This window comes from Myiozetetes cayanensis, unplaced genomic scaffold (assembly GCF_022539395.1).
Source record: "Myiozetetes cayanensis isolate MyiCay16 unplaced genomic scaffold, myiCay2020 scf6-25, whole genome shotgun sequence".
Taxonomy (NCBI): Eukaryota; Metazoa; Chordata; class Aves; order Passeriformes; family Tyrannidae; genus Myiozetetes; species Myiozetetes cayanensis.
In genome coordinates this window covers 5,037,235-5,063,990 of record NW_026087853.1, presented here as the reverse complement: position 1 = coordinate 5,063,990, position 26,756 = coordinate 5,037,235, and the positions used below count along the sequence as shown (strand labels likewise).

The following is a 26,756-nucleotide window of genomic DNA, read 5'->3' as shown; positions in this document are numbered from 1 at the left end:
AAATAATTTACTTTTTAAAATTATTGTTATTATTTTTTAAGGGAGTCTGAACTCAACATGTGTCTTAGCCTTTATTTTTTAAGGATATTCTAAAAAGCTTTCTTTTTCTTAATGGTAGTAAATTTGTACATTGATTGTTTAATTACAGTTTAATCTGTTTTAACAAAACATTTTTATATTTTCTGGCTTAGTGGTTCCTTCTTTCTTTTATATAAAATACTTAATACAGAACTTTCTTACTCTTTTAATTCCTTTTTTGTTTGTTTGTTTTTCCATACCTTATTTTCTTAGGATGAATATTTAAACAGCATCCTTCAACCTTGCTTCAAAATGTCCCTGTGTGCATCTTCCCACAAGGACTTTTCTCAGTTGCTGCCTCTTCAGGATATTGGATGCAATAAAACAGAAATTAAAAACTCACCTGCCGGTGTCATCTCTCCAGTTCCCTACAGCTGCAATCAGTCCACGCTGACAGCAGAGCACAGTCCAGTCTATATTCCCTCATCTTACATGGAAAACCGACACGAGTATTCCGCCATGGCGTTCTGCAGCCCTGCAATGATGAATTACAACATCGCCAGCAACTTTGGGGATTCAGAGAGCGTGTCTGCGAGGCAAACCTCGAGCCCCAGTGCGCTGTGGTCTCCTCCTGGCCACCTCTCCCCTCTGACACTGCACTGTCAGTCATCACTGCTCTATGCAGAGCAGCCCAAGAGCCTGTGGTGCGAAGCAAGACCGATGGAGCCAGTGCTGCCCGTGAGCCGGTCAGTGCTATCCGTTGCTTTAAAACTTTGCTGGAAGTTATTTATAGCTTCTTTAGCTCAAGTCTTTTACATTTAACCTCTCTCTTGGTCCCTCTGAGAAACAAAACAAAGCCGAAAAACCTCCACCCGACACCAAATCAGCCCTGAGTTTTGTGGGGTTTCTTTCATGTAGCCTCTGAAATGAGATTTTTTTCCAATATCTCCTTAGAGAACTATACACCACCACAAAGCAGTACAAACGCCTTCAGTGTGGAAACAGTTTACTCTGTGTAAACACAAGTTCAAGACTGCTAGGTACCACTTTGTGTAAAAAAAATTAATTTTGCTCTGGCAAATTAGGTCCTTTGAGTGAAAGAAGTAAAAGTTCATTCTTTTTTTCCTTTTCATACAATGTTGTTTGAATTGCTTTTTATCCAGATTTTTTTTTTTTTTTTTTTTTTTTTACTGTATGTAATAGTTGTGAAGACTTTTCAATAACTTGAAATTCAAGGGAAATGCTCTTTGGTTTTAGTATGAACAGTCACACGGCAGCATGCATCATGTTAAAACAGGGCTGCTACCAAAAAACTCTTTGTTTCTTGGTGTTGTTCTCAACAGACTTCATAAAAGATGTGAATAGCAGAGTCATGGGCTAAATTTTCAGCTGACAAGAAATTCTGTTTGCAAAAATATGTTCTCTTTCCACACATTTACTCATATTGCAAACCCTAAGCAGTGCGTAAATCATCAGCTGATGAAATTACTCCATTCATGGGCACATTTGTTGGATGGATAAAAGCTCAGGCTGTTGCAGGTACTGTTCCTGCTTTAGCAGCTGTATTTTTATTTTTATTCATAGGGCTCCTTATTTAACTTCAGCAGTCATTTTGAGTATGAAAAATAGAGTGTCCTGGCAACAGTTTTAACTCAATTGTTAATAAAGGATTTGTGCTATTTGGAGATCACCCACGTTCCTTCTGCAGTGGGTGAGCTGTCTGCACAGGACTAAGGCATGGGATCCACATCTACTTCTGACTTGTAGGCTGCACAGACCTTCACCCCAGACACCTGACTAGTCACTACTTGGAGCTGGCAGTTCTGGAGTGCTCATCTGCTTTCGGTGTAGGTGTGTGGATTGGGACAGGCTGTTTGGGTAGCACTTACGTACAGAAGAATTCCCTGAGCAGCTTTGATGTGAATAGGGCTAACATCCAAACTCTTCCTGCTTTGGTTAGGGTTCCAGAACTCTGACAGCCCTGGGAAGGCTGCTGTAGATTAGTGTTTGAAGCTGTCCAGTTGATGGGACAGCAGTTGGAATAATCCAAGAGCTCCTGTCTGATGCTCTTCAGTGCCCTCTCTACATAGACAGAAGGGAAGCCAAACCTGCTGCCTGGAGTTTAAATAAATAATTCTTCTGCTATTTTTATAGATTTATAAGGACTATTGTTCATGTAGCTCATGATGACCTAACTTAAAGAGAAATCAAGAAAACCTGGAGTATAATTTTTTTTTTCACAGAATGCTTTGAGTTGAAAGGAGCCTTAAAGACCATCTAGCTCCAAACCCCCTGCCATGGGCAGGGACACCTTTCACTAGACCAGATTGCTCAGAGTAGTAGGATGACTTGTAGAAAATCAATTACTAGTTAATTTTTTAAAAGTCTTAATTCTTTTTATGGAAAATTAACATCTCTGTATAGAAACCATAGAAAGGAATACAAGGAGGCATAAAGAGAGAAATCTTTTTTCCACGTGGTTCCTCAGTAGCAACCAGGGTAAATCCTCTGTTTTCTTGCATCCTTTGGTGCAGGAACATTGTGGGCATCCAGCCAGCTTCTGCCAGCTCATCTGGGGGACCTGGCAGGTCATTTATCTGCTGGGAATTCCGGGATGCTCCAGTCTCAAGGGTGCTGGGAGGTGGTCGCGTGGGGATTGCTGTTGATGTAGACACGCTGCCCAAGCCTGAGAGTCTCATTGTAAGGAGACTCAACAGTTTGCTGGTTCTGTTGTCTTTAAAGGCATTGGTAGCAAATTGATAGGGTCTGAGCCTCCTGCTGTGCCGCTGCAGCTGTCACAGACGGGTGGCTCTGATGCCTGTTTGGCCCACAGGAGGAATTTGTTCCAGATGGTTCCTCTGTGTGCAAGCTGTTTGCCACAGTCTGTGGAAGTCTTCCAGCTTGCATGTGTGCAGGGTGGCTATCACTGCACTTTTAAATAGGGAAAGAAAAAGTGTTTTTAAAGAAACACTTGTCATAACTGGAAGGTAAAAAAAACAATGCTCCTCACCGAGATGTTACAGTCTGTGCTTTTTCTTTATTTTCATCCATAACATCTCGGTGCCTTAACGAGGGCAATAAACACCGCTCTCCACAGCGTATCAATCAGTCACAGAAAGGCTCTCCGGCTGATTTGGAGTCTCTTCTGACCCTCACAATTGGATCACAATTCCCAAGTAAAGCTTAAAAATACTTTTACCTCTTTTACTAATGTGAAACGCAAAATCACTTTTGCTTCCAGATAGAGGGAAACGGGAAGGAATAGCAATGTTTTTCCCTCCTTGCATTAGCAGAATATTAGGCACGTGCACAGTCCCTTTCCTCTAAAGGAGAGTTCCCCCTCTGTCTTCCCAGCATGGCAGAATGGGGGAAAAACTCAGTGATTCACCAATCCATTAATGGGGGAGCGTGTGTCATTGGAGACTAAACTTGTTAAACATCTAAACACCCTTCTGCCCTGCAATATCTGAATGAATTAATGTTTTAAAAATGTCTTTCAGTAACTTAATTGTACAACAAATACCTTAATTTTTCCGTTCTGAAATTTGGCCAAGAAACACCTTTTTCTCCCTTTCAAATTTTCTGCTAGGAAATCGGAGCACGTTCTCCTCAAATACTTATGAACTTGGTAGTTGGCATGTGGGTGTGTTTGTCCTTACCTCCTGTCATGAAACCAGCACAAAGTCTACTTTTAATATATTACTTAAAGCCTCTGACAGCACTTGCAGCATGTTTCCAATGTTCTGTTTAAACTTGCCCCTGTTCTGTAGAAGTTATAAACTGTGCTACCTGCTGTCTTATCCCAACTGATTTTATTTCTCCTCCCTAATCCTGCTGGAAGATGGGATGAGGAAAATTCTAGAGTTTCTAAATTCTGCTTCTGTGATTAACTTTACATCTATAAATTGGCAATACACCTTTCCTTTTCTCAAACTGCTGCTGAGAGTTTGTCCATGACAGTATTTGAAGGAACAACATGCTAAAACCACCAAGAAAATGACATCCAGATAAAAAGGATACAATGGATGTACTTCCTATACCTAAACCCCACATTACTGATAATCTAAGTTCCTTTCCTCTTGCTTTTTGTTTACAGGACTCTGGTGACAGGAATTGGCTGTTATTTCATGTTTTTATCCTGTTTTCATTTTCATTCTGTCACTAAGAATAGTTACTGTATTTTGGAATTATTTGCAACGCTTCAGGAATGTGTATATCTTACTAATTTATAGAGAGCTTTTTTTTTTTTTTATGAATGAAAGTAGTTTATTAATTGTCTTTCTCCATCATTCTTGTATTCAGACTTCCTTCTGTTTAGCATTTGGGTGACCAGCGTGGTTCATCCCCTCGAACAGAAAACATTGACTAACATCATGAGTCAGTCTTGTGGGCTGAGATTCACATCTCAAGTTATTTGTCTCCAGAATGTCACTGAATGAATAAAACCTCACGTAAAGGATGAAATAGTTGAGAACAGATATGCAATGTAATTTTGCCTTACTAACAGTATAAACTGCAGCTCTGTTCATTGCAGCATTTGTCATGTCAGTCTGAGTTCTCATTTTCCCTGTGAAGCTTCCAAAAGGCAAAGTCCACTTGGTTCACAAATTCCTGGACTTGTGCATTTTCAAGAATTCTTCAAGATCCATCAGCATTCCATATGATTTTCCCAGGGTTCATGTGACTGACGTATCAACAGTCCAGTTTTATGCCTTTGAGTATTTTAGAACTTTATAGTCTATCATCACTGAAAGCTTGGGGATCAGACTACATGCTTTAAATTACCTTGCCAGAAAAGACTTAACAGTGGTTCATACCATCCTGTGTTCAGAAAATAAGAAGACTCTATAGAAAGAGGATAGAACACAATGGAAAACTATGAAACTCTTTGCAGTGCAGATTTTATTTCTCCTCTTTTATAACAGTTGCTTTTCTTTTCTATCAGAGAAATGTTAAAAAGAAAAACTAATGGCAATGACTGTACAAGCCCAATTGCAAACAATCCTGGCTCAAAAAAGGATGCCCACTTCTGTGCAGTCTGCAGTGACTACGCTTCAGGGTACCACTACGGGGTCTGGTCCTGCGAAGGCTGCAAAGCATTCTTCAAAAGAAGCATTCAAGGTAGGACAATCAGCTTTTGACAGCTTTGCTCAAATAGGTTGTTTCATGTGACCAGGGGCTGCAGCAGTGGATCGAGTAGTAATGAACTGATCTGAAATCCTGGTGCGTGACGCTGCACTCTGAAAATAGAGCAACATGTGATACGACTGCTCTGTCTTTTGGCTCTGATGTTATCAAGATCTGGAAACATTACAGAGGGAGAAATTGATTTCTTTGGAGAGGAGGTGGAATACACAGCATGGGAAGGCCCCACAGCAAAGTCCTGGGTGGGTGGCACAACAGACCTGTGAGTCTGATGGCAGTTTGTGTCCCAACACTGACGTAGTAATTGTGATTTTGTTGTCATAGACCCGAAGTAGGCAACTATCTGGAGACTTTGCTTGCCAGGAACTACTCTTGACAAGAGTATATTGCCCATAGCTGTTGAATCATAGCATATAATATCTATACACTATGTAGGATATAAAAATACATGTAGCACATATTAGGCACAAACCTGATTATTGTTAATACTCAGGCCTCCACCCCCCAGAGCCTAGGTTGCAATATCTCTTATTCTGACAGATCTCTCTATCGAAGACTTCCACTTCCCTGTTTAAGTTCTTAAATATTTGGTATTTAGTTCAAATTGCTGAGTGGCTGCAGTGTGAATGCAGGGCTCCATGTTTGCTATCACAGCCAATGGAAGTCACTTAGGCACTGTATTGGAGCTTTGGAGCACTGTGTTTCCTTAATCTTGGTCTATTTATCATGTTCTTTGGCCTCGTCTGGGGCCTCTGGGTGGAAAATTAATTGTACTGACATTGGATACTGCATGTGGATATAAACACAGAGAATCCCATCATTTTTTTGGTTCCCAATGTTGCCCTTCTTCTGCCTGCAAAGCCTTCAGCAATCTTCAGATATTTTCTTTTGGCTCAATAAGGCAGAATTGGTGTCACCACGAGAATCAAATTTAATTCAAAACTTGTTTTGCCTTTTCAATTTATTGTGCAAGTTCTGTAAGCTGGTGCAAGTGCTTTAGACTTCTAAAATAATTGAAGAGAACTTTGTCTCCAGTTTGTCACAAACAGAGACTGAATTTGATCTCAAAGTGTTTTCTGTCAAGTAAATGATTTGCCTGCTCTGTGTTGCTCACATGTGCTTGGGCCATCAACAAGTTACCCACTGTGGTCCTTTGTAGACCTCAGTGTACCCTGTCAGGAAATGGTGTTTGTAATTCAAATACAAGAAAGTCAGTTCTTGGCATAAAACACTACCAAGCACTCAGCTAAAACTGTTGTTAGGCAGGATATTCCATATTAAAATAAAGAACTTCTGGGCCTACCATAGACCAAAGTGTTGGGCTAATGTCTAACTAAAATTAGATGGGATGACTGAGCAACTGTGTGTGGTCTCCTCCTCTTGTCCAGGTTTGTAGTGTAGTCTGTTTGTCCCCCATTGCTGAACATCTGCCTGCAAGCTAAATTATCCCAAGGCCATGAGAGTTTTAAATCACTTTATATTCCTCTGTGCTTGGGTTACAGTGCAACAGCGAGCTTCCTCCTCCTTTCCCCCCCATGTTGTGTGAAGAGAGATAAACAGTAATTTGTTTTTCAGTCATATCTGCCAGTAGGAAATGGGACAAACTGTAACCTGATCGCTTCTTTCTAAAATTGTCAGTTCAAAAATTCAAGGTTAAAATAATTTTAATTTTGCAAGGAAATAGTCACAATGGTTCAGTTAAATAATTACTCTTGGGGACCTGAACTCCTGGACTCACATCAAATGAAAAAAAAAAAAAACCACTGTAGTAGTTGTATTTTTGCTTGATCTATTATTACAGTTTGAAAAAAAAAAAAAAAAACAACTTAGAAAACAACCTGGGAGAAAAGACATTGAGAAATGTAAATGACTGAATAATTTTTGAACCCTTTGGTAATTGTTGCAAGAGATAGTTCCACTATTTGACAGTGAATGATTCGACTGTATTTACAGCAGGAGCATACCCAAGTCCAGTTTACAGTAATAAACCTTTGGACCAGATTATTGATTAATGAAATACAACAACGTAAAGGGGTTTGGGTAGGAATGAGGTGAGATGGGAGAGAGGGAGAGAATAAAATAAGAGAAACACTTTTCCAGAATATCTAAAAGTTATACCTTCTACTTGTGCTTTTCTTTGTGCTTACAGTATGCATTATTTCATACCAGTCTTTCTCTCTTGGGCTTTTTTTCTTTCTTTTGCCTTTTTTTTTTTTTCTTTTTTTTTTTTTTTCAATTAACTTTGGTCCAGGGTCAATCCTTCAAAGGCTTCTTCATTCCTGGAACTCACCACTTCAGAGTTCAGTAAATAGAGCTGTAGTTTACTTAAATCTCTACAGGACTGAAGCTGTCTGCAGCGCTCTTTTCAACTCTGCTGAGGAAAAAACCCCTAAAATTTAGTATCTACCATCTGTAAAGTCCCAACACACAGTAAGAAGTTGCAGGTTGGGAGCAAATTTCCACAAGAGTGTATATTCCATTTTCAAAAATGAGTTAGTTTTAGAAGGTGCTTGATTATCTATCAGTCATCACTATAAAGTTGGGCTATGTTTTCTACTTAATCTTGAGACCACAAATGGATGTTTTTAATATAGGATAAATATGCATTTTTTCATCAGTTAAATTAATGGAGCTTAGATATATGCTTATAAAAAAAGTTGAGATGCTTAAGAGCAGGAACATTCGGGAAATGAGGAAGAGAGATGGTTGGAAATGTTGAACTTTCTCTTCTTGTTCTGCTGCAGGACACAACGATTACATCTGCCCAGCCACCAATCAATGCACAATAGATAAAAACAGGCGCAAAAGCTGCCAGGCGTGCCGGCTACGGAAATGCTACGAAGTGGGGATGATGAAATGCGGTGAGTTTTGCATGTCTCTGTTATTTCCTTGGGGTTTGCTGGCTCTTTTTTTCCCTTCCCTTCGGCCAATTCTGTACATGCTTTTTTTCCCGCTTTGTTTTCTTGAAATACTGAAAAGGCACAACAGGGCATTAAGGTAAGGCTTAAGCTGGATTTATAGGAAGGAATGCACTGATTTTAGAGCAGGAGAAGACTTTTCAGAAGAAAACCCGGGGGAAGGGGCAAGGTACAGGTTAAGCATGTGAAAACCATATAACCTCTGCAGAGCTCGGGAAGGCAGGCTGCTTTCCTGCTGTGTTCTGCAGAATGGGAACCCAAGACCTGCTGCTCCCTGAGCCTCAAGCCAAACTGAAATCCCTGCTAATATGGGGTAAAACAGCCTGTGCTGTGCTCTGCTGTTGAAGGTACTGCAGGAACAGTGGTGTCACATCAAAGCAGTAGTTAATTAACTCAGTTTTCTGCCTCCTACAGTGGCAAGAGTGGGTGCCTTGCGAGGAGTGTAAGAATGAGAGCACACCTATGTGAAAGCACTGCTGACAGCTCTCAGCTGGGGACATGGCAACTTTTCCACTGTCCCTCTATTTAATCCCATGAATTCTTAGCATCTACAACATCCCTCAGCAGCTTGACCACCCATCATGTGAAGAACCAGCTCTCTGGTTGCCAGGCTTTTTGCTGGGGCAGAAATAGTCAACAACCAATTTTTATCACTGCACCACTCACAATTATCCAGCCTTTTCTGTTATTCCTTTCTTGTATTTAGAGTGACGTGACCTCAATGTAGTTGTACATTTATGGATGATATTTTAAAGGTTATTTTTAAGAAGAAAATAATTGGAAAGATGTTTCAATATCTAGTGTATGTTCACGGTGAAGGTTTGCTGTTTCTTACAGGTTCCCCAATGTACATGATAGAAACAGGCTGGGAAAACATCACGTAGGAACAATGGAGTGGAAAGGAGAAGGTCACTGTGCTTGGCCCTTCATGAATGCATCTCATTTAATCCCATTTAATGTAGATACACCTATTTCAAGGCTAGGCACTGTTTTCGTCCTCCCACTGCTTTGATCTGAAGGCTTCTGGAAGAATATAATTCCTTTCATTAGGAACATTCTTCAGAATTCCAGCCTACATTTATAGCTGGACAATGATTGCCCTTTTGTTCTTGTGGCAGTATTGTCTTTTAACTTAGAGGCTCCTCTTCTTTTTATTGCTAATGACCTGATTGTATTTAGGGACTACATCATATCCCCACATAACCTTCTTGCAAAATAAGGAAGTAGACAGAATCTGGAAGTCTTCAGAGTAGCTTGTCCCTCAGTCTCCTGGTGGAGATAACCCAATTTGCACTTGGATGACCAGAATCATGGACAGTATTCCTGTGAACTCTTCTCCCTGCAGTAGCATTAATACATTTCTGTTTCTGCAGGAACTTTTCTCTGTGCACAGCCCAGGATCCCCTTTGCCTTTTTCACGGTGACATCATGCTGGCAGTTCTTAATCACACCATGGTCTGTTAAGATTGCAGCCTCCCTGTTCATTTCTAGCTGATAACTCCCAGCGTAGAACTGCAATTTCAATTGCTCCTTGTATTCTTTTTGTACTCCTGAAGTACATTTAGTTTCTCTTGCTCAAGTCAGATGGTTCTTTCTGTGTGAAGCTCCTGTCTTCTCCTGCAGTGATGATGCATCTCAACTTCACTGGCATTTTTCATTAAAATGGTCTTACCTCCATAAAACAAAGCTTGCAAATAAGACTCCCCTCAAAACCTTAACTTTCTGAATGATGCCACTGTCCTTTGTTCATTTTTATGACTGGGAATTTTACTCAGAGTTTTCCAATGGAGGTTTTGTAAAGATTGATCCAAGAATGATGTCATAAGGTGGACCCTCCACAGTGCTTGCCTTAAATTAATCCTTTTATTCTACTTGTCCAGAAAGTCCTGTTTGTGATCAGACCTCATAGGTACTATGGTACTACAAGTAATAAGTTATAGATTGCACTCATGTTGCCTGTGTTCCTTTTAATCTTGCCACATATTCACAAACATGGTTTCCTACAATAATGAATATTTAAGGGACATTAATGAGTGTGTCAGATAAAGAATGGCAGATTGAAACTAAACAGGAAAATAAAAGGAATTGTATTTTTTTAAAAAAAGATTTTTAAATAATGGCACTGAAATTTGAGACTCTTAAGAAAATTTCATTTGAGAGTCTGAACAATTTAATTTGAGAAAAAACCCCATAGAAATTACTCAGAATTGTCTGGATTGCCTGATGAGTTAAGGGGCACCTGTGAGTAATGCTGATGTATGGACACATGGTGACAGACATTTAAACCAGACAGATTTTAAGATTGCCTGGATTGTAAATGCCATTTCCTGCAGACCAGAGCGATTATCTTACAAAGGTTTTCTTGTTAGAGCCGTGCTTTAATACCACTTTTTAACCGCAGAAAACCACAAAAGAGTATGCTTTCTTTTTTTTAATGAACGCTTTTCCCCATCTCTGCTCCTTCCCCAGATCACTTAGTGAATGCCTCGGTTCACATCTGCTAAAGCCCTGGATAGGATAGAACGGTCTGTAAGTGCATTTTTGCTCGGTGGAGACTTGTTGTCCAGCAGAAGTGATAAAAGGAGCTCAATTACCACTTAACAGTTTAAGAAAGCTCTTCATAAAAACTCCTCGCCGTTTGTATCAAATCTTTAGATCCTCATTTTGCATATTATCGATAGACACCTTGAGGAAAAAATACATACTTAGGTATGTGTGTGTACTTAACGTAACTTTCTGTGTCTAAATGTGATTAGGCAGTACATGCCATCTTTAGTACAGTAGGAGGCAGGAGAAAAGTTTGGAGTTTTTCGAGTTTCCAGGTCTGAAATTCTCTTGAATGTTGTCACCTTCATAAATGTTGAGAAGTCAACCCAACAAGCCGCAGGTATTTCGGCAGAGGCCAGCGTGGGAGGGCCTTGCATTGAGGTGATAATGGATTTTCTTACAAAATACACCATCACTGCCAAAAGCACGATGAGGGTCTTAGACGCTGCACCTGCAAATCTCTCTGCAGGAAGTCCATGTTCCCTGCTGTTCCAAACAAGAAAGCTACTGCTAAATTTTGGCACTAGGACTGCTAACAATGGTAGGAAAAAATAATTATGAAAAATTGCACTGTCACCAGGAACAAAGAGAACAGAAATACTGCAGTAAACTCTGCCCAGCAAACTTGAATAAAACAGATCAGGATAAAACTGATCTTCTCCTGGAACTTCCTGGTCTTTGCCTGGGGAGCTGAAATGCACAAAGGCAGTGAAGGAGAGGGGATTTGCTTCATCACTTTGCTATGGCCACTCTTAGAGGAACTGTGCTCTCCTTTGCTTTTTTGCTTCCTGAGTCTCAAATAGACCTTCTTCCATAAGGAGTTTTCAGTTCCCCTCTTGACCTAAGCTTACCTTTTATTTCCCTCCTCTCCCCCACCCCTGTATCTTTTTTTCCCCATGTCTCTGCTCTCGCGTGTTGAAAATGGTCCCAAGATAAGGCTCCTCTCAGACCCCACCCCGCCCCAAGTGGGGAGGCGGAGGGGCCACACTCAGGAGTGCTGGAGAGATGCTGTCCTTGAATACCGGCAAGTCTGCAGAAAGAAAAACAGATTTCCCTGGGGGCTGGTGCAGCTCAGGATTTGGCTCTTTGTCCCGCGCGTGGCTGCTGCGTGCAGCTGAAATACTGTAAGGTGCTTTCCACACAGAAAATAAGCGGTGGAAAAAATGTTTCCTGGCGTTGTCCGGACATCAGGTATATTAATTGCGTTTTAGCTATTACAGAAATGACTGTGATTTCAGCTCATGTTCTCATGTGCACACGGCAGCCAGCAGCTTCTTTGTCAGCAGCTCCGCTCTGGCACAGGCACTCGCCAGAACATTTGCATTTGCTTTCAAAGGTGACTGGAGAGATAATGATTTACTAATGTGCACTGGAGCCAGTTTTGAGCTCAAACACTTACAAAACCTGATTATAACGTATAATGGTAGAATCTGCAGTTGCTACTGAACTGGTTAGTTACATAAGCAATTGCCAGGGGCCAAAATCAATATGAAGAGCAACATGCCATGTGGCTGCCCACTGTATCAGACGGCTTTTGTGATTTTCAGAGAATTTGTAAAGCAGGAGGTGCTTGAAAAATAGTGTGTTTGATTGCCAGTGATACATGTTGTGGCTTGTTCATTGGTAAGTGAACAACAGTCTCATTTTAATGACTTTTTTCCAATGTACCTGATTTCTTATGTTCTTTTGATCATTTATTAGCGTGGTCTGTGGTGCTGTAGCTCGAGGTCTTGACCTTGGTCCAGCATTCTCAGCTGAATACAGCTATTTTCTTGCACAAAATAGCTCTAAATAAGGAGAGTGCAGTAGGAAGAATGAGGGATTTGATCATTTTGCACTTCTGTAACTGCCTGAATTACCTTGGTTGGAATGAATATCAGCTATTAAGTACTACTAGGGAGTTGGTGGTAAAATCAGAGATAGTCCCTGGTATGGGAAGCTGAATTTTGCTTTGCCTTTACACACATTGATCCACATCTCTGTGTCTAGTTAAGACCAAACACTAACCTGGTTGATAATTCTTTATAATATATAGTTTTCTATTCACTTTTGTCTATTGGACACTAGTAGATGTATAGATAAAATTTCTCAGTCTTGCCTAAACTTTGGATTTGAATAGAAAGCAAGGAAGTTCCTTTATACTGTTGAAATGCACTGTATTAATTGAAAAGACTGTTCTCTGCTGTGTAGGTTGACTAGTAAGCTTAAATGTTGTTTTCCTTTCCTTTAAATGCAAGCAGAAAAAAAAATTAAAGTGGAAATAAGTGAGCTGTGTTTTATGAACACTGTTCAATGTATCAGCCTTCATCTGCTTTGGAAATATATGTTGATTAAAAAATGCAAACAATAAATCAGAATCTGCTTTGATTGGGTTCCCCTCCCCCCCTTTTTTTTTTTATCAGTAATTATATTTTCTTTAGTACCAAGTTTTTTATGCAGAAATGTCATAACACACCTAGGTTGGCTTTCTGCACTGGTAAAGTTTGTGATAATAGAAGATGGTTTTATGTTTTACATGGAGCACTATTTTTATAATAAGTACTGGTAGTATATGAAACTTGATTTAGTTGAATAACTTGAAGATGATTGCTGGTTCCCACTAAGAACCCTCCACAAGTACTGAGACCTTTAAATGTCTCAATATCATAAACTGACTGAATTGTCTTCATATGGAGCATGAAGTGCAGCTGTGCAGATGGAAATTGTACAATACTGTCAATTAGAACAGGATGCTGGACTTACTTTTTAATTTATTTTTTTTCAAATGTAATTGTTTTCTTTCATCTTCGTTACAGTACCTGGTCATTTACCTGTGCGTTTACATTTTGGATAGGCTACAAAATGTTATTTAAAGATCTTCACAACACTGAATTGGAAAGGATAACTCAAATTATGGCACCAAAGGCCTGATATTCACACAGAGAAGTGTGGATGACAGCATAGCAGAGCTGATCAGAAGCTGTGGAGTCCCAGAAGAGCCCACTTGGTTCACTTCAGTGCCAGGAACTCATCTAGGGTCAATGAGCTGGTTGGAAGTGCTTTCTTGACCTCTTCTTGCTTCGGGTGGGTGTGTCCAAACTGCTGGAATTTCTCCCTTATTGTGTCATCAGGCATCTGCTCTCTTCTCCAGTTCTCTCTTCAACCAGTTATCACTTTAGTTACAGTCCCTAACTGAACAACTTTCCATGTGTTTAATCAATAGACTGATACTCTTGCATCTTCTTTTGGGGGGTTTCACCAGCTCCACCAGGTACTGCAGAACAAAAACCATACATGTCACACAGCACTTCGTATTTTTTCATAGCCCAAGGAAATTTCTTCTCTGCCCTGTCGATGGCTTTTAGTCCCTCTGTTGTTTTTCTTATTCTGTCCTTCAAGATGCCCATGTTCAATGTATTTCAGATTTCTAAATAGTGCCAACAATGTGCCATATTTCCTCTTGGTTGCAGCCTCTCCCATGCAGATTACTATGGAAATCAGAGCCATGGGTCTCCCTAGGCAGAGCAGCCTGATATCTGGGCATTTCCTCATCTGTCTCCAGCTGTTCTTTCATTCCAGTTGCTTAGCTCACTGTTGACCTTTCCTCTTTGTCTTCCCTGATGGAAAATACATAATTTCTGTGCATTACATTACTTCAGAACAGTCTGCAGCCCACTGTGCCATTCTAATGTTTTTTGGAAGCTGACAAATCACTTCAAGATTTTCCTCTTGACCTTGGTGCATTAGTCCAAAAATGAGGCTTAGCACAGAGTTCACTACATCATCCAGGTGTCTTTGTAGAAATTAGTCTATGCCTCGCTGGCCTGTGACTCTTCCAGGAAGAAAAAGATTTGCACAGAGAGATGGTTGAAGAAATTGCTCTGTGACTTCTGTCGTTCTGCAGATAACCTCTTTTTGGGTATCATCATCAAGTGTCATTTCATGAATCTACCATAAGATAATGTCTCAAGCTCCAATTGTCTCTGCTGGTTTATTATCTTTCCTTAACTGCTGTTCAGCTGCTCTGGCTACTTCTAGGTAGTTGTTATTAGGCTTTGTTCTACCATTATTTGTTCAAATATCCTGTCTGCATTCACCCCATTTCAACGGACCCATATCCCTCTCAAGGATGCAAAATCATTCATGCTCCCAATGGGACAGGCTTTAAACTGGACTTCCAGCTGAAATATACTTCCAGTTCTAATTGTCCTGTTCCACTTGCATACCTCCATACCTGAGGGTCTGCTCCTTGAACCAGCTTTTCCTATTTGTCTTATCCGGTCTCTTGGATTCCTGGGTAAAGTGTGTTCTCCAATGTTGAGAACTTTAATGGTCATCCTGTTTTCTTTTACATCTGACATGGTTTACTGAACAAGCAGCAAGTGAGGGTGGTAGCCACATGAAGTTGAAAGTTCCACATGGCGAAAGTCCTGGCACACTCTGTTGGTCCTTGTCCAGTATTTTCAGTACCTTTAGGTTGTACCTGAGTGGCCTTAGCATCTCACCTCTCTCACAGATTGACTCAAATGCTGTTTGACAGCTGCTGAAGACATGACATGACTATAATCTGAAAAACCATCTCATCAGGAACCTCCACTGACTGTATTCACCCAACATTTTATTTAGCAAAGCCTTGTCAACAATATCTCAAATTTATTTTTTTGGTGTCCCCACTGCCCTTATTTTTAATTTGGCTTATGTTTGGACCTCTTTGCTAACTGAAACCCAGGACCAGAACTGCACTGCCTGATTGGACAAGTCATGGTCTACATAACTCTGATGGGCAGGGATGAAGAATTATAAGAATAGCTGACACCAGTAGCTTGACAAGGGAAGCTGCCACAGTGCCATGGCCCCAGGTCCAATATAAAGTCTGAGTGAGTATTGTTATCAGGCAAATACACCCACAATATCTGCATCCACAGCCAACCATGTAGACCATAACAGACAGAAAATACAGCAGTCATGTGAACACAGCAGAGGAAAATATGTGTATTTAAATGTTATGGATCCTTCCAGTGGCTGGGTTTAGGCACTCAGTCTGTCAAACAGTTGATGTGTGAATCCCCATCTCTCCCCAGCTGATGGCTGTGGGTCTGCAGCCTCACCCCTGTCGCTGATACTCAACCCTTCTTCCCCAAAGGCAGTCACAGAAACACAAGTGTATGGTTTTAGACAGTCATTCCATGTTATCCAGAAGCTGATCCGTGGATCCTCTGTTCTTCCAGGTACCTTGTGCACAGTCTCCCTTGTGTGCATGCACACACACACACATACACACACAGAGAGAGGTCTCTGGCAACTGGTTCAAAGGTATCACCCTACCAGTAGCTGCCACCCAGATCCTCTTGACTTTCTAGCAGGTTTTCTTGGAATGCCTGGTCCCTCCAGGTGAACTGAAGAACCTTTTGTGTTGACTTCCATGCCGTGTGTCATGGCCAGACTGCAGGCTGATCATTCTCCTTTGATAGACCTGAGTAACCTGGTCAGGGTGCTTGTTGTCTCTGTTTAGGTTCTTGCGGTTCTTCCATTTCCATTGCTCTTCTGCTTCCTTGTCTTCAAGCATTTTAAGAAGCCTTTAATCCCATATCCTAATGAAGAAGAACCAGTCCATGACCAGGGCAAGAAGTCTTTAGGCTACACATCAGAAAGACATAAATAATAATAGTAATGTCAAGATAGTAGCAGTAGCAGAAAGGATGTGTCTGTCAAATTTGTTGTGGGATTGAATCTCTATGATACAGCTTATTGTGCTTTAAGACTCCATGGTCTCTACGTATGCAATAATAAATGTTGGTCTGAAATAGATTTATGTTAGCACAGGCATTTTCATATCTATGAAAACTGAACCTGGGAGAATCATATGTCAGTAAAACTGCTGATGAACAGCATAAAAAATTAACTTCTAAAAGATTTAGAGGACAATTTAGCTGTGATATTAGAATTGCGAAGTGTTGGAGGATTCCAGTTTAAGGATCCCTTCAGTAACATCATGTTTTTAAATATCCTGACCTTTAATATGATACAATCTTGCATATCAGTTACTGGCAAAGAATAGTTGTAAATGAGTGAACATGATCCTTGTTAAAGAATAGCTGAAGGGATGAATGAATTCAGATAGCTGAATAATTTAGCAAATCCCCATATGATGTGTTTGGAGAAGCTTTTTAGACTCTTTCCTTGGCAGCTATGCCACCAATAACACTGACAGGGAATTGGAGAATGTTTGTTGCTGTCAGAATGAACCATAAATTAAATATAGGAATTTAAAGGACTGTTCTTTGCAACAGAAACAGCGTTCTGGAACTCCAAAGAGGGTGTTTGCTCCTGGTTGTAGATATCTGAATTCCCTTTGGAGAAACTCCTACTGGCTTAACGGGACGCTGGGAGAAAATGGGTTGCAACTTGTAAGTCCCTGGCTGAACACCCAGCTAACACTGAGGCACAGCTGTGCTTTTTCTGGGGTATTTAATCTGTAAAATGGTCCAGACTTCCAAAAGTCTTTTTATTCCCCCAGTTTACATCTAAAACAGAATTTACAATCAGCTATCTTTATTTGCCTTTAAAGACCTGATTTATATCTTTTTGATGTTGTCAGGAGTTTTCCATTGGACTTCTAAAGTGATTTAACTGAAGTTCAAAAATAAACCTTTTTTTCAACTTCGTTTCTGTTAAGCAGAATAAATTAAAAACCCTCAGTTGAAGTCAGTGGGAACAAAGTTAAGTCAGTGCTGAATGTCCTAAAAACTCAATGTTCAGTATTAGAACACCCAATATTAAAGGGTTTTCCCCCCTTCCCTACAAATATTTGGATTTACATAATTTACGCAATTACCTGTGAGTGCCAACGTGTGCCTCTCTCCCGTGCCAGGCTCCCGGAGGGAGCGCTGCGGGTACCGGATCCTGCGCAGCCATCGGAATTCCGAGGATCGGGTGCACTGCGTGGGCAAAGCAAAGAAGTACAACGAGGCGGCCACCCGGGTGAAGGAGATCCTGCTCAGCACGGTCAGCCCCGAGCAGTTCGTCCTGACGCTGCTGGAAGCGGAGCCTCCCAACGTGCTGGTGAGCCGCCCCAGCAAACCCTTCACCGAGGCCTCCATGATGATGTCCCTGACAAAACTGGCAGACAAAGAGCTGGTTCACATGATTGGCTGGGCCAAAAAAATTCCTGGTAAGAGCTTCAGTCTTGTCCTCGTTTGTTTTAGTCGGTGCTTTTACCGTCAGTGTGTCGTTCTCTGCTCTGAAAGAACAGCACAGTTAAGTGCGTGGTGTGAAAGTCAATCTTTTTATCCTTTAAAATAACGCACAATTTATGGGTCTCAGTAATTGGCCCGGATGTCTTTTGATTTACACAACAACCTAGCCCATAATTTTCTATCGTCTGTTGTTAGTCACAGAGTAGCTCATTTTGCTAAAAAGCATAGCTGGTGTTGTAGGTGATTTCTACCTCATTAGCTATAAAATACCTGACAAAGCTGATTTAGAAGGTTCATTTAACACCAAATTCTTTCCTTGAATCCTGATAGAAAGCTCCTAATACAGCTGATGAAACCTGAAACGTGTCCAAGTTCTGGGTGTTTGCAATCACTTCATTTGTCAGAGCTGCTACACAAAAGCATCAGTGGAGCATAGTGTTGATCTCAGAATTATCGTGTGCACTCCTTCAAAACAAAAATCGATAAGATGCTTTTGGTTGTTGGCAACACAAAGAACATGCACTGAAGTACAACAATATGTGTTAGTGCCTGGAATGTCTCGAATGTGTCCACATTGGCAGTGCACCATTTATCTTCTTACAAACCACAAGTGGTGAGCATTTTCAGTTCCTTCTCCCTGAAGTACCCATGATTAAAAGAGTCAGAATAAAGAATAAAAGCCAGAATAAAAGCAGCCACCATGCAGAGATGATAGCTGGTTAAGCTGTGCAGAAAAACTTGGTGGCTGGCATAGACTAAACCACAGCCTGTGGCCCTTTAACGAGACCTGAGGTGACCAGACAATAACAGTGAGCTGAAAACATGGAATAATCGGTGGAGGTGTAGCAGTGTGGGGCTTGATCCTGAGCTTCAGACAGAGTGATCCCCACAGCTGTGCTTACCTTGCATGGCTAATGTATCCTGCAGTGTGACTGATACTCCTGACCCCATGACCATCAGGACTGAGGAGCCAGCACACCATGGCTCCTCTCTTGGATTTGATGCCAGAGGTGCTCGGAATGTCCTTGTGTGAGCTCTGCCCTGGCCTTTGTGTGCACTGCAAAGAGCTGCTGCTGCTGGAATACACACTTGGGAAAACATGACAGTGATCCTTCCCTCTAGAAGCAAAGTGTGTGCACAGTGCAAGAAACAAACTTGGAGGAGAATATTTCATATAATCCTTAAAGTAAGAATTCAGAGTAAGAGAAGCGTATCCTATGTCAGGTCTCAGTGGAGTGGCTGATGGTGCAACCAGATCCAGCTGCTGGAGCAGATTAATGTCCAGGCTCAGCCACTGTGCTGGAGAGTGTGATGGTTTTAGGGTGTGCAAATCCCAGGTCAGCTGCTGAGCTGCTGGGAGGAGTTGTTTGCACCCCACGAGCATCTCAAGCCACGCTGGACATTTGCAAGGTGACAGTGGCTTTTGCTGTTAGTGTGGGATGTTTTAAACCCGAAGCCTTTATCCTTATTTGTAGTGGTTTAAGAAACTTTGAAAATAACTCTGAAGTAAGTAGTCATAAGGGGTTAAATGGTTTCCATTGTTATAATTTCTTGTCTGATCACAAAAACTTGATTAAAAGGTACCATTTCAGTGGACTCCACATAGTTATGTTTATCTGTTAGCAAGTGAATTATGAAGGAAAACCAGTGTTAGAAAATGACCTCATTTTAAGCAATATTTCAATGAGAAAAAGCCCCAACCTTTTCCATTTTTTGATAGTTAATAGCTTTTATCTTTTATCTCTGTTACCTCTTTAAAAAACCCCAAAAAGACAACCACAAGCCCCAAACCTCAGACAGTTAATTGTTTTATTATTTTTTTCAAAATCAATTTCCAAACCGACCCCAATTTTGACACAATCACTTTTAGTTTATTTTCAACATATGTCAGAAATAATAACTTTTTCTTGGCAGTAGGAGAACTGTGTGAAGAAAATCCACTGAAGCAATCAAACCCCTTCAAAACAGTTCCTGTGAATGCTGACACTTTATCACGTGTGCGTGTTTTTTCTGATCACTCATGTTACACAGAACAGAAATAAACAGCATTTTAGAATAATGCCAAAACATAGATGTGATGTTTAATATACACCTAATTATAAGTAATATTGTCATGTTACATGGTAGTTGGAGCTTTTATTGCAGTATAGGTTGGTGTGGGTTTTTTTATTAAAAAGCTGCGATGACTAAATTTTAGGACACAGAATTTCATTTCATTGAAACTCTTGCCTGATGCCAATCCAAGCCTGGTTCCTGGAGGTAAAGCCTAGGAAAAAATACGGACTTCTTGAGTAAAGGCCTAGTGAGCCGTAATTTTACCTTCTGAAAAGCTGAATATTTTCTTTTGTGTACCTGGGTTAGAAGCCCATTTTCATCTCCAAGTTATTACTGGATCTTATTTTGACACATACTGAAAGTGAAAGAAAATGTTTTTATTTCTCCTTATGGATGCTTATATTAATAGTAACATTTTTCCTAAATAGGAGAAATACATGTTTATATTTTGTGGTTTTTTCATCTTTAGTATTTAATGACAGTCTTTTGTTAAGGATTTTACTCTGTGGCTGTATTTTTGTCTGTAATTTCAGCCTAATGGATTGTATTTTTGTTGTTGCTCAGTAAAATAGAAGCTGACATTTGGATTTTTTTTGCCTTCTGAATTCCAAGTATTTTAATTCTCAGTTGTCAGGCAGCAGAACATACCTTCTGTAATTGCCTTTTGCTTTGTTGACCTGGTCTAAAAGAGTTCAACGTGGTTCATCGCTGAACCTGTATTGCAAATCAATAAGATGTTGTCACAATATTGAAATTTGGATTGATTATGCAACCTAGTGTGTTGCTGACCAGAGCAGTGTGCCTTTTTCTAGTCATTACACGTCCAGCCCAAGTTTTTTTTTTCTCAGCTGTCTTAGCAATTTATAATTAAATGATAAGGCATGGAGCACACAATTTAAAGGATGAGTACTACAGCCACAGAAAAATTAGTCTGCAGGAAATGAGACTTCTGACACTGCAGTGGAAGTTGTGCTGTCCTCAATCTTTAGAGCATGAAGTTGTCAGGAAAAGGGAAAGTATAAGTCCTTCTAAGAGCTGTGCTCAATGGTCATAAATCCCACTGCTGCTGCTGATAATGTGAGTTCAGCAGATGACATCCGTGATAAATCTGGATCTTTAACTACCTGTAGATTGAACACTGGGACTTGGTCTGACACCTCATTCCACTGAGAGAGTTTTTAACCCTGATAACTCACTGTTTATGCCAGAGAAATCAGTACACGCCGGTGTAAATGTTTATTTAAATAAACTCTGAAATGTCTCTCAGCTGTTGTTGTTTCCCAGGAAACTGCCACTGTCAGTTTATACTATTCACACTTCCATGGTTATTTTTCCAAAAGCACCTTTAAATGATGAGTGTGTGTGTGGCAGCTAATCTGTTATTGTCTGTGCATTCTGCAGTGAATTCAGTGACGGAGGAGACAGGAGGGAAGGTACCGCTCACAGGCTGCTGTTTACCCTTCCCATGAAATCAGAAGCAAGGCTGTACCAATGTCAAAAGGCAGAAGTTGAGTGATGATAAGAGAGAGTGAGCATTACCCAGTTACTGTCAGCCTGAGGCTCTCATTGACTGTCTTCCAGCCTGGCAGTTTAATAAGGTTAAAATACAAGGAGTGCTTGTATAAATTACTGACAGCAGATTCTTTGGCAATGCAGAAGTCCTGTGTGTATTTTAAGACCTCAGACGACTGGGAAGAATTACAGGAAGCCTGTCTCCCATGGCTGGGCTGTAAGGATTTCTCTCCATGCAGAGCTGTAGGTGCCAGCTCATCTGAAAATGGAGCACTTTTGCTAAGGGACCGAGACAAAGGAGCTCAACTTTGAAACTGTGGCCTGATCTTCGTTTTGACCTCTGACTGGCACTTCATCATATCTGTGTTTTACTCCTTGACTGAGCAGTCTGCTTTCCCACTTGTGTTTTGATAATCTATGCTTCTGCTCTTTTGGTTTGGAGTGTGTAAATTTTACTCCACTTTTTTTTTTTTTTTTTTTTCTTTTTTCTTCTAGGCATTATTTTTCCCCCTGTTGTTTTTTGCAGGGAAAGGGAAGGTAATGACTGTCTCTCCCTTCTGGCTGTGCTGCAGTGTAATCTAAGGCCTTGCTATAAGTTCTGGAGAGAAATAAATCATAGTATCAGAACCACAGAATAATAGAATGGTTCAGGTTGGAAGGGACCTTAAAGACTGTCTTGTCCCCACAGGCAAGGACATCTTCCACTAGAGCAAGTTGTTTAAAGCTCCATCCAACCTGACCTTGAACACATCCAGGGATGGGGCAGCCACAACTTCTCTGGGCAAGCTGTGCCAGGGGCTCACCACCCTCACAGTCAAGAATTTCTTTCTAGCATCTCTCCTCTTTTAGTTTCAAAGCATTTCCCTCTTGTCCTATCACTTATCTGCCTGTTTTAAAAATCCCTCTCCCACATTTTTATAACCCCCCTATAAGTTTTGGAAGGCCACAGTGAGGTCTTCCCAGAGCCTTCTCCTTCTCCAAAGAGAGAGCAACCCTAGCTCTCTCAGCCTGTCTCCATAGCAGAGGTGCTCCAGCCTTTGGATCATCTTTGTGCCTTCCTCTGGACCTGCTTTAACAAACCCACATCTTTCTTGTGCTGGGGACTCCAGGGCAGGACACAGCACTCGAGCTGGAGACTCAGCACAGCAGAGGGGCACAATCACCCCCACTGAATTGCTGGCCACGCTGATTTTGGTGCAGCCCAGGATGCAGATCAGGTTTATGCACAATGGCATCAATTCTGTTCTTGCTTCTGCAGTTCCATGGATGGAGGCAATGAGGGCACTGACTGTTTCCACTGACTATCCTTGCCTGCTTTTTTTCCTGGTTTACTAAAATTTTGGGGAAGGACAGAGCAGAAAGGGGATGGGATCAACACATTTCATTTACAATGGGGATGAAAGCACAGAGGCCCCAAGATGTGTGTTCTTTCACAGTTACCCAACAAACCCAAGAACATGCCTGCCATGAGATAAAAAACACCCTGCAAGCAACAAACCTTATGTGTTCTGGGGAAAGAACAGGTTATTTTCCTAGGAGTCTTCTGCAGCAGTCTCTGACAAGTGTGAGTTTCCCAAGGGATTCCCTGGTGCCTCCCAGAAAGTCAAGGTGGCCAAGCACGAAGCAGGTCCTCTGCAGTCACTTGAGTTTCACCAGCTCTGTGGGGGTAAATGTGCTGAAAAACCACTCTCCTTTATTCCAAACGTTTTGTGGAATGTTTGACAATAACAAATATTTTTATTCCTATTTGAAATGGCAGGATGGCGCTTCGGGTGTCAGTGCTCCCTTGTCTGCCTTTCTTCCCAACCCACTGTTCTCTTTGCTTCTCATATGCTCATTCTTCTTAATCAAAACAGAGGAAGAAACAAGCTGATTTATTTTATGCTGTTTTCATCACTTTAGGCTTCATTGATCTCAGCCTCTACGACCAAGTGAGGCTCTTGGAGAGCTGCTGGATGGAGGTTCTAATGATTGGTTTGATGTGGAGATCAATTGACCATCCAGGGAAACTGATTTTTGCACCAGACCTTGTATTAGACAGGTAAAAGAAATAAATTTCTTGAGATCACCTCATATTAGCATGTCTGGAGGTGGGTGAAAGGAAGAGGATTAAGTATGGGAGATGCTATTAACATTTTATCCAACACTCTAATTTACTGGTGTTTGTAACAATGATGCCCTGAGGTTCCACGTCCTTATGGGGGTTTAAGGAATGCTGAGCATAAACAGTATTGTTGAACCTGCAAATTCCTGGATTCGTGTGGTGTGACTGTGTGAAGTTTCTCTGCATTTTTCACACCTTCTGCTGGTTTTGTTTCTTTTGTTCAGTGTCTCTAGGTGGTGAAACTCTAGATACATCCTTGTCCATTTGTCCCTACATTCCTCATCAAAAAGTAGGTATAGTGTCAGGCAATATTTGAATTATTTTAGGTGGGTTTCCTGCCTGTTTTCCTTCCTCCCATTACTGCAGACTTCATAGCTATCCATAATAATGAACATTGCACTACTAGCCCAAAGGGATATGAAACTCCTAGCTTGCTGTTGAATACTGAGAATATTTTTTCAAGACAAAGAAGGGTTTTTTCAAGTTTAAAGATTATTTCTCCATAGCATCAGGTACCAAGAGGGTTGATTATGGATTAGCAAGGGTGGTTTTCTACAGAACTTTAGAGGAATTTGACCTGAGCTTCACACCGGTAAAAAGTCAGGGAAACAATCTACTCTCCTGGGTTGTGTTAAAATGTCTCTTAGCCCTTTCAATCCGGGGAAATTCAGATTTGCACCAGTTCTGTGGCTTGCAATTAGTGATTATCATCACACATACAGAAGGCAAAATGGGCTAATAAGAGAAATAAATTTAATTTATAAAATACAGGCAATAAATTGTAATTTACTTGTATAAAATTCAGTACAAGGGCAAGCTGCATTGTTCAGTGCAGTGATAAGAAATTGATGAAAATGTATGATACATGTAATTTCTCAGAAGCTAAAATGTGCTGAATAGAGTGATGTTATTTGATGTGTTCCTTCATTTCCTCAAGACATGGCAGAGTGGGAGCTTACAAGCACCTGGATGTGCTGGAATTTTATTTAAGACGTCCTTATACGAAACTGGTCTGTAGCTTGATCTTTTCATCTTAGCTGAACTTAGAATCCCAGAATGGTTTGGGTTGGAAGGGACTTCAAAGATCATCCCGTTCCAACCCCCCTGCCTTGGGCAGGGCCACCTTCCACTATCCCAGCTTGCTCAGGGCCCCATCCAACCTGGCCTTGAACACTTCCAGGGATGGGGCAGCCACAGCTTCTCTGGGCAACCTGTGCCAGGGCCTCACCACCCTCACAGTAAAGAATTTCCTCCTGATATCCAATCTAAACCCACTCTCTGTCAGTGTGAAGCCATTCCCCCTTGTCCTGTCACTCCATGCCCTTGTCCAAAGTCCCTCTCCAGGTCCTGTGGAGCCCCTTGAGCCACTGCAAAGGGCTCCAAGATCTCCCCAGAGCCTTCAGACACATTTCCTACATAATCCTTGCAGACAAGGACTTCTCTGATTCTCGTGTTCTTGTTTGGAATCTGGCAGCTGTCTGTCCTTCTCCAAAGCTGAAAATTCTCCTTTGCTGTGAGGAACACAGGAAACTGGGTGATATTCAGGCAGAAACAGTAAATGTCTTTAGTTCTCCTGCACTGCTGTGCTTAAATCTGTCTCATAATATTACAGAAAAAAAAGAGCCCTGTTACAAATAGTATGAGAAGCCTCCTTCTGGATATTGCATTGCAGAGCTTAATTGCTTTTTAAGTAGAGTACACGTGAAAAAAATAATCAAAAACTGGAATAGTAACTTCAGTGATTTGAAATGTGCTGCTGCTTAATTTTAGACCCATGAGAATGTCTTAGGCTTGTTTGGGTTTGTTGGTTTTTTTTTCAGATCAAAAAATGGGACCAATTCTAGTCTCCATAAGTTGTATTTTGTAAACACTTGCAAAAGTAGAAAAACAAACAAACAAACTACAAAACCACCAACTCCCCCAAAAATCTGTTTATATTTCAATAACTTCAAAGAGAAAGGTGCTAGGGGATAGGGACAAAGGATTGTTTTATTCTTTAAAAATGTCTTATTATTCCAAGGCACTTATTTAAGGGGGGGGTGTCTTTTTTTATTATTTTTTTTCACCAAGTCCTGAGGCCTCCATCAGGTGAAACCACGATGTTATTGGTTGTGATAACTCCTTGTGAAACAAATCTGGAAAATGATTCAAGGTGGTACTGTGCCCTTCACTGCAGGGTTTCAAACTGATTACCCAGACTTATACTGGCTGAGAGGATAAAGCCTCTTACAGAAATATGATCAATCCTGCTTGCACTTTGGAGAGAAAATCAGTTTCTTATAAGTGCTGACCTTTTATATCAGTGTAATTTTCAATTTGGATTTCATGAGAGAACGTTTTAAATTCTCCCAAAGATGAGATAGATGGGCCTTTTGCAGCCTCTTTTGTGCTTTGAATTTTATCTGCCTGAGTCAGAGTACCTTAATTCTGCTTTTCCAGTAACATTTTGTATGTGTTTCCACAGGGATGAGGGGAAATGCGTAGAAGGAATTTTGGAGATCTTTGACATGCTCCTGGCCATGACCTCGAGGTTCCGAGAGCTGAAGCTGCAGCACAAGGAGTATCTGTGTGTCAAGGCAATGATCCTCCTCAATTCCAGTGAGTGTGTGGTCGGGTTTAATACTCACCAAACTGTACTTTTTATTTTCAGGGTGTCTGGGAAATCAGCCCCAAAAACACTGAAATACCACGTGAGATAAAACTGTTGAAAGAGGATAATGGAAAAGGACTTTGGCTCTCTGGTAGATTGTAAAGATTGTTGCTTGAGAAACTTCCAGGCTGTATCATTTGTTGGGTTTAGGGGCTGTGTCCTGTTGTAAGAGCTGCATGACAGACCCCACGAGGTGGGGCCTGTGGCCCAGGCTGTGGGTCTGTCCTTTTCAGTGGGAACTTTTGCTCCTCTCTCTCTGGATCCTGCTCCTCTGGAAAGTTGTTGTACAGCTCTACAAACCTGTCCTTAATTCCTGTTTCTAGTAAAGCTTGTTACTCAGCTGAGTCATGATTAATTTGACTTAAATATTCCTGTTTAACTGTAGTTAGTTGGTAGAAATGATTGAAAGTGCTCAACAGCTCTGCAAGGTGAATTTCAGGACAGTTGCTTTGTTTTGCAAGCTTTCACACAGGGCAAGGAGTAGTGCCGTGCTTGCTATTTTAGGGTAGTCTGCAGTAAAAACGATTTTTGGCCCCAAAACATTTTGTAGTTAATGCTGTCAAAGTAATCCAACAACAGAATAACAGCTAAACTATTTACATCTACTGCTTTCAGCAAGAAGCTGCTGCATA

General features: G+C 41.0%; 1 protein-coding gene across 4 annotated transcripts in view; it reads left to right on the top strand.

The window, feature by feature from the left end:
- Positions 1-26,756, top strand: part of ESR2 (estrogen receptor 2) — a 68,868-nt gene that overhangs the window by 36,330 nt on the left and 5,782 nt on the right. For 2 of the 4 annotated variants that reach the window (XM_050336096.1, XM_050336095.1), the window contains 6 exons: positions 292-764; positions 4,964-5,139; positions 7,908-8,024; positions 17,479-17,778; positions 23,273-23,411; positions 25,939-26,072. In XM_050336096.1, the coding sequence (XP_050192053.1) occupies positions 292-764; positions 4,964-5,139; positions 7,908-8,024; positions 17,479-17,778; positions 23,273-23,411; positions 25,939-26,072 (1,339 nt within the window). The remainder of the gene's footprint in view (positions 1-291; positions 765-4,963; positions 5,140-7,907; positions 8,025-17,478; positions 17,779-23,272; positions 23,412-25,938; positions 26,073-26,756) is intronic. The other 2 variants (XM_050336097.1, XM_050336098.1) reach the window with 1 other exon arrangement.